General features: G+C 44.1%; 1 protein-coding gene across 3 annotated transcripts in view; it reads right to left on the bottom strand.

The window, feature by feature from the left end:
• Window positions 1-7,500, bottom strand: part of LOC126981915 (uncharacterized) — a 12,011-nt gene that overhangs the window by 3,770 nt on the left and 741 nt on the right. For 2 of the 3 annotated variants that reach the window (XM_050833581.1, XM_050833580.1), the window contains exons 3-9: window positions 6,255-6,425; window positions 5,587-5,718; window positions 5,010-5,075; window positions 4,042-4,192; window positions 3,016-3,138; window positions 2,581-2,680; window positions 1,415-1,638 (exon numbers count right to left, since the gene is read on the bottom strand). In XM_050833581.1, the coding sequence (XP_050689538.1) occupies window positions 1,415-1,638; window positions 2,581-2,680; window positions 3,016-3,138; window positions 4,042-4,192; window positions 5,010-5,075; window positions 5,587-5,718; window positions 6,255-6,384 (926 nt within the window). In that variant the 5' untranslated portion in view covers window positions 6,385-6,425. Of the gene's footprint in view, window positions 1-106; window positions 280-1,414; window positions 1,639-2,580; window positions 2,681-3,015; window positions 3,139-4,041; window positions 4,193-5,009; window positions 5,076-5,586; window positions 5,719-6,254; window positions 6,426-7,500 lie in introns of all 3 variants that reach the window. The other variant, XM_050833583.1, reaches the window with a different exon arrangement.

Here is a 7,500-nt window from a genome sequence, read left to right as displayed (position 1 = left end):
AAAAAAAATGAAAATGAAAAAAAATGAGAGACATCCAGACAGAGAGACACAGACAGACACAGAGAGAAAAACAGACAGACAGACAGACAGAGACAGCCTCACCAACCTCACGATATCAAAGTCTTCCATTTCCGCGCCGAACCTGTCCACCAGCGTCAGTCCGTTCAGCTGTACCGCCGCCAGACCAGTTCGAACCCTGTTGACAGCTCGGCCCCGGGGAGGGTTAGCGCGGTAGTCGATCACAATGTCCAGGGGGCCTGTCAGCCACTTCCCCCGCACCTGTGAGCCCCCGGGGTGAACAGGTGTACGGGGGGGGGGTATAGGGGGGTGGGGGGAGAGTGGGGGTGGGGGAGAGAGTAGGGGTGTTTTTATGGGGAGAGGGGTTGCTTGTTTGTTTGTTTGTGTGTTTTGGTTTGTCTCAGTCAGTCAGCCGTTAGTTAACACAGATTTATCCCATTTTTTGTTGAGGGAGTGTATGTTTGTCGAGTCTTTCATCTTTTTTTTTTTTCTCTCATTTTCATTATTATTCTTTCTCATTCTCTCATTCTCTGTTACACATTCCTTCACACACATTCACGTCTCCCTACCTAACCTAACTAACCTAACTACCTTACCTAAGCAAACTTTACCTATCCTTCTTAATTTACCTTACCTAACCTAACTAACCTAACCGAACCTAACTACCTTACCTAACCTAACTAACCTAACCTAACCTAACTACCTTACCTAACCTAACTAACCTAACCAAACCTAACTACCTTACCTAACCAAACTTTACCTTACCTAACCTAACTAACCTAACCTAACTACCTTACCTAACCTAACTAACCTAACCAAACCTAACTACCTTGCCTAACCAAACTTTACCTTACCTAACCTAACTAACCTAACCTAACCTAACTAACCTTACCTAATCAAACTTAACCTAACCTAACTTATAACCCTACCTATCCTTACTTATCCCTACCTAACCCCTACCTGAGCCTACCTAACAACCTACCAAACCCTACTTATCACCCTAACACCTTAATTAAAACATCACCTTACCTGTACTCACCTTACCCAGTCCACCTTTCTTTTCTTCCACCTTACCTGTACTTACCTTACCCAATCCACCTGCCCTTCCCTTTCTTTCACTTACCTCTGTATAATGAAATCGACGAGGGTGGAGGAGGAGGTATTATGGAAGGAGGTGGAGGAGAAGAGGAAGGTGGAGGAGGAAAAGGAGAAGTGGAGGAGGAGGTGGAATCATTCACCATCCACCTCACTTTCCCTTTCTATCCACTCACCTTTCTATAATGAAATCGATGAGGGTGGAGGAGGAGGAGGAGGAGTTACTGAATGTGGAGGAAGAGGAGAAGGAGGAGGAGGAGTCCACGTTTCCACCCATCCACCTTACTTTCATTCCACTCACCTGTCTATAATGAAATCGATGAGGGTGGAGGAGGAGTTACTGAAGGTGGAGGAGATGAAGGAGGAGGTGGAGGAAGAGGAGTTGGAGGTGGGGGCGGATCCGTTGACCTGCGTGAGGGCGTGGGCGGCGAGGGCGTCTAGGGTACAGTTGACCGCCCTCACGCCCCTCTCGGTGGTGAACAGAAGCTCCAGGTTGACTGGACCCAGCACATAATGACTGCGTACCTGTGAGGGGGGGGTGAAGGGGTGTAGGAGGTGGTGGTGGGGTGAGAAGGTGGATAAGGGGTGATGGGGGGGAATATAAGGGATGGGGGTTATGGGGGGGTTGTAATGGGGGGTGTAGGGAGTTAAGAGGGGGGTGTTGGGGGGATTGGGGAGGTGTAGTGTGTGTGTGTGTGTGTGTGTGTGTGTGTGTGTTGCAGGTTATTGCCCCCGGCACGTAATGACTAACCTGTATATATGGTGGGGGGCGGGGGTGTAGGGGTGGCTGGGGGGGTGTAGTGAGGGTGAAAGGGAGGTGATGGGGGGAGTGTAGGGGGGCGTAGAAAATGGGGGGTGAGGGGTGAAGGAAGGGGGTGTATGGGGGGTGATTGGGGTGATGGGGTGGATGGATGGGATGTATTGATTTTTTTTGTTGTTGTTTTTTTTTGGTTATATATTTACCTTTAATAAGTCCATTTGCTGTCTGTCCGTCTGCAGTTCTGTCTGTCCATATATCTGTCTAATTGTCTGTCTGGTTTTGTCTGTCATTCTCTCTCCTCCTCTCTGTCTGTCTCTGTTAATAGTTCTACCTGTCTGCCTGTCTGTCTGTCAACCTATCTTTCTGTCTGTCTGTCTGTCTGGTTCTGTCTTTCTCTCTCCTCCTGTCTGTCTGTTTCTGTTAATAGGTCTACCTGTCTGCCTGTCTGCCTGTCAACCTGTCTTTCTGTCTGTCTGTCTGTCTGTCTATCTGTCTCTGTCGCTGTCTGTCTCTGTCTCTCTGTCCTGTCTAACACATTTTATATTGAGCCCTACAGTATTCTCTCTCTCTCTCTCTCTCTCTCTCTCTCTCTCTCTCTCTCTCTCTCTCACGCTCTGTTTCCCTCCCACGCACACCCACCCACCAACACACACACACACAAACAACCCCCCACCCCCCTCCCGCCCCTCCCACCCCCACCCCCTTACCAGTGTGGTGTTGCCAGCAATCTGCACTTCAGCGTTGCCAAACCTCTTGATGTTGGTCAGTCCACGGATCACGCCCCCCCCTATAGGGTTACCCCGCTGCCTGGAGGGGGGAGAAGGGAGGGGGTTAGGGGTGGGGGGTGGGAGAGGGGAAGGGGGGAGTGAGTGAAGGGGGTTTGGGGAAGATGTAGATGAGAAGATGAAGAAGATGATAAAAAAAAATGAGAACAGGAAAAAGAAGAAAATTAAGGGAAAGAGAAATAAAGAAAAGAAAAAGAACAAGAACAAAGAAAAAGAATAGTAAGGAAATGAACTAAATAATAACAATAAAAACAACATCTCAATAATTTTCTTTACACTTAAATTAAAACAACCAAAAAAAATAATACAGAAATAAAACAAAAAATCAGATCCACAAATTTTCCTCCTTCTTCTTACCTTCCATTCCTGGTGGAGGAGGTGGAGGGGGGGAGGAAGGAGGAGGAGGACGGGGGGGAGGCGGTGGTGGAGGAGGTGGTGGTGGTGGTGGAGGATGAGCCGCCTGTTATTATGGGCACGTGTCTGGAAGAGGTGGAAGATTAATATTAGTGGAGGAAGGGAAAAAAGTGGATGAGAGAAAAGTGGATGAAAAAATAGGCTGGAGAAAGGAAATATATAAAAGTGGATGAAATTAATGTGCGAGAAAAATAGTGGATGAGAAAAGTGGATGAGAAAAGTGGATGAGAAAAGTTAATTGAGGAAAAATGGATGAAAGAAAAATGTGGATGAGGAAAAGAAGTGTATCAGGAAAATGGCTGAGAGAAAAGTGAATGAAGAAAAAGTGGATGAAGGGAAACTGAATGATGAGAAAAAGTGGATGAAGAAAAAAAGTGGATGAAAGGAAGAGAGTGAATGAGGGAAAAAGTGGATGAAAGAAAAACAATGGACCAAGAAGAAAGTGGATGAGAGAGAAGTGGATGAAGAAAAAGTGGATGAAGGGAAAGTGAATGATGAGAAAAAGTGGATGAAGGGAAAGTGAATGATGAGAAAAAGTGGATGAAGAAAAAAAGTGGATGAAAGGAAGAAAGTGGATGAGAAAAAATGGATGAAAGGAAGAAAGTGGATGAGAAAAAAGAGGATGAAAGGAAGAAAGTGGATGAGAAAAAAGTGGATGAAAGGAAGAAAGTGGATGAGAAAAAAGTGGATGAAAGGAAGAAAGTGGATGAGAAAAAATGGATGAAAGGAAGAAAGTGGATGAGAAAAAATGGATGAAAGGAAGAAAGTGGATGAGAAAAAAGTGGATGAGAAAAAATGGATGAAAGGAAGAAAGTGGATGAGAAAAAAGTGGATGACAGGAAGAAAGTGGATGAGAAAAAGCGGATGAAGGGAAGCTGAATGATGATAAAAAGTGGATGAAGAAAAAAAAATGGATGAAAGTGGATGAGAAAAAAAGTGGATCAAGAAAAAAAAAAGTCATCCACTCACTCCACAATGCCTCTGCTGTAGATCCTGAAGTAGAGTGGATCCATCTGCCTCCTCTTCATTTCCACCACCATGTTGACCATCACCCCATCCACGAAGGCGTTGAAGCGGCCGTCTGGTACATACACGCCCTGGTACATGAGTGACCGCTGCCCTGGAGAGGAGGGAGGGAGATTTACTGAGATTTACACAGATTAGTGACCGCTGCCCTGGAGAGGAGGGAGGGAGATTTACTGAGATTTACACAGATTAGTGACCGCTGCCCTGGAGAGGAGGGAGGGAGATTTACATAGATTTACACAGATTAGTGACCGTTGCCCTGGAGAGGAGGGAGGGAGATTTACATAGATTTACACAGATTAGTGACCGCTGCCCTGGAGAGGAGGGAGGGAGATTTACATAGATTTACATAGATTTACACAGATTAGTGACCGTTGCCCTGGAGAGGAGGGAGGGAGATTTACATAGATTTACATAGATTTACATAGATTAACATGGAAGGATTATGAGTGAGGGAGGGAGTTTACATGGATTTGCATAGCTGTAGATTTGGATAGATTTGTTTATTTTCCTTTTTTTTTCTAGTTTCAATTTATTTACTGTATATTCTTTTCTGATTTCTGTTTCTTTTATTCATTTATTTTTTGTCTTTTCATATTGATTTACGCAGATTTTTATTTATTTTTTTTTATATCCGAGCTTAACATTTTATTTTTTTAGTAATTTTTTCAGTACGTTTTTTTCTCATTCTTTTCTCTATCTTAAAAACATAGCACTAATAATAAAAATAATATATATATCATCATTTTTACCATCTTTTAATTACCTAATACTAACACATCACCATCATCGTCATCATCATCATTTCTTCTTCATCTTTCAATTTCTCTCATTATTATATATATCTCTCCCCTGCTTTCACTGCTTACTCTATTAACCTATCTTCATCTTTTTCTGCTTATTCTACTTACTGTCTTCTGCTGCCCTGTCCGTTGTGTTCTTCCTCTTCCCTTCATCTTTATCTCCATTTGCTTCATCTGTAAAGGTATCATCATCATCATTATCATTATTATTATTATTATTATTATTATTATTATTATTATTATTAACATACAGACATATACAGCTTACATATTATTATTATTATATCCTCCATCTCTCTCTCTCTCTCTCTCTCTCTCTCTCTCTCTCTCATCCTCTCTCTCTCTCATCCTCTCTCTCTCTCTCTCTCTCTCTCTCTCTCTCTCTCTCTCTCTCTCTCTCTCTCTCTCTCTCTCTCTCTCTAAATCTCTCTCTCTCTCTCTTCCACCCTCCTTCACTCATCTCATCCTCCACCTTATCCATTCCACTCATCCACTTTACACACTCTCCCTTCCTCCCTCCCTCCATTCACTCCCTCATCCACCCCTCCACCAACTCCCTTCCACCCCCCACTCACCCACTTCCACTTATCCACTTCCTTACTCCCTCATTCTCTACACACTCCCTCTCTCTCTCTTTCCTTCATCCTCTTCCACTCCCTCCTTCATCCACCTCCCCTCCACTCACCCACAAGATCAAACTCCTCATCCAGCCCATCTTCCACCTGTCGAACGATCACATCATCAGGTAACAGGTTGAGATCCACCTGTGCTCCACCTTCCACCTGGTACACGGCTCCACCTCCACTACCTTGACGGACTGAAAGGGAGAGTGAAAGTGCGGTAAAGAAAGGGGAGAGAGAGAAATGATAAAGTGGAATAGAGATAAATGGAAAGAAAGTAACTATAGTCTATGTTAGGAATAAGAGAAAAAGAAGAAAATGAGAAAAGTATGTAATGAGTGAAATAAAGAAAGTTACATAGACAGAGGAAGAGAGAGTGAGGAAAAGAGAGAGGGAATGAGATGATTGATTGTGTTATGAATGACCTGGAGAAAGTGTTTAGAGATGGAAAAAAAAGCGAAGAGTAGAGAAAATAAAAAGATAAGGAAGATGGAAAAAGAAAGAAAGGGAAATAAGACAAATAGATAAATAGACAGATAGATAGATAGATAAAGAAATAAACAGAAATATATATAGTGAGGAAGTTCAAGAATAAGAGATGTGATTGGAAAAAAAATAGTTATGTTATTTAATTTTCCCTCGCTCCCTCCCTTCATTTCACCCCCTACCTTCCTCCCCTTTCCTCCCTCCTACCTCCCTTCTTCCCCCCACTCCCCCCCCCCTATTTCCTCACCTTCATACTCCAGTCTCTTCACAAACGCCTCAATCTCATTCACTCCTCTTGATGGTGTCCTGGCCCCCACCACCGCCGCCGCCGCCACCACCACCACCCACGGCCACGCCCACCGCCCACGCACGCCCATGCCTCCCACGCCCTCGGGAATGGGTGGGGGAAGGGTGGATGCTGTGGAGGAAAGGGTTAAAATTAGTTGGAGGAGGAGGAGGAGGAGGAACACAAAGAGACACAAAGGAAGAACAAACAACAGCAGACCTGCTGGTCCTTACGAAGCTGTTTGTGACAAGCTGCACTAACTATCGTAGCAGGGTGCCGACAGACCGACTCTGTCGGCAATCGAAATTTAGCCGACAAAGTCGGTCCGTCGACGAGGACTGGCGTACCTCTGGTGGTAGTAGTAGTAGTAGTAGTAGTAGTAGTAGTAGTGACAAGTGTAATAACATCAAAACACACGAGCCTCCCATTCAGTGTACCAGACTTCTCCGTTTTCTGTGTCGCCCACCTTTCACCTGTGATGCTACTCAGCCTGCAGGTAAAGGTGACGGGCGCGTGTCTGCCTGCCGAACGCTGACCCTTAAGGATGCAGACACACTCATACTTACAAACGTACAAACATACTGCAAATGCTACTACTACTACTACTACTAATACCACCACCACTACTACCACTACTACTACTACGACTACCACTACTACTACTACTACTACTTCTACTGCTGCTATTCTTCTTTTTCCTCATTCATATTTTCCTTTTCTTCATCTAATCGTCTTCATATATTATTTCTCTCCTTCCATTCTAATTTCCTCTCCCTCCTTCTGTCCTTCCTTTCTTTCTTCCCTCCTTCCTTATTTCCTTCCTTCCTTCATTTCTTTCTTTCATTCTTTCTTCCTTACCTTTTCATTTTTATGTGCTTTATTATTTTTTTTTTTGTATATTTTGCTGCATTTCCACACTTTCTCTTTTTTTTACTTCCTATTTGGTCACACTAACTCTCTCTCTCTCTCTCTCTCTCTCTCTCTCTCTCTCTCTCTCTCTCTCTCTCTCTCTCTCTCTCTCGACCATAACATTACTACCTGTCCTTGAGATAATTACAGGTATTACAGGTAGACTCGACCCACCTGCCCTTCCTTCCTACCTTGCCTCCTCCTCCCTCTCTCTCTCCTCTCTTCTCCTCCATCCTTCCTTCCTTCCTTCCTTTTGTCTCGTATTCTTTCGTACTTATTTTCCTTTTCCTTCTCTCTC

The sequence above is a fragment of the Eriocheir sinensis genome, chromosome 49 (genome assembly GCF_024679095.1).
Source record: "Eriocheir sinensis breed Jianghai 21 chromosome 49, ASM2467909v1, whole genome shotgun sequence".
Classification (NCBI taxonomy): domain Eukaryota; kingdom Metazoa; phylum Arthropoda; class Malacostraca; order Decapoda; family Varunidae; genus Eriocheir; species Eriocheir sinensis.
The sequence above is the reverse complement of the archived record's forward strand: the minus strand, read 5'-3'. Positions and strand labels throughout refer to the sequence as shown.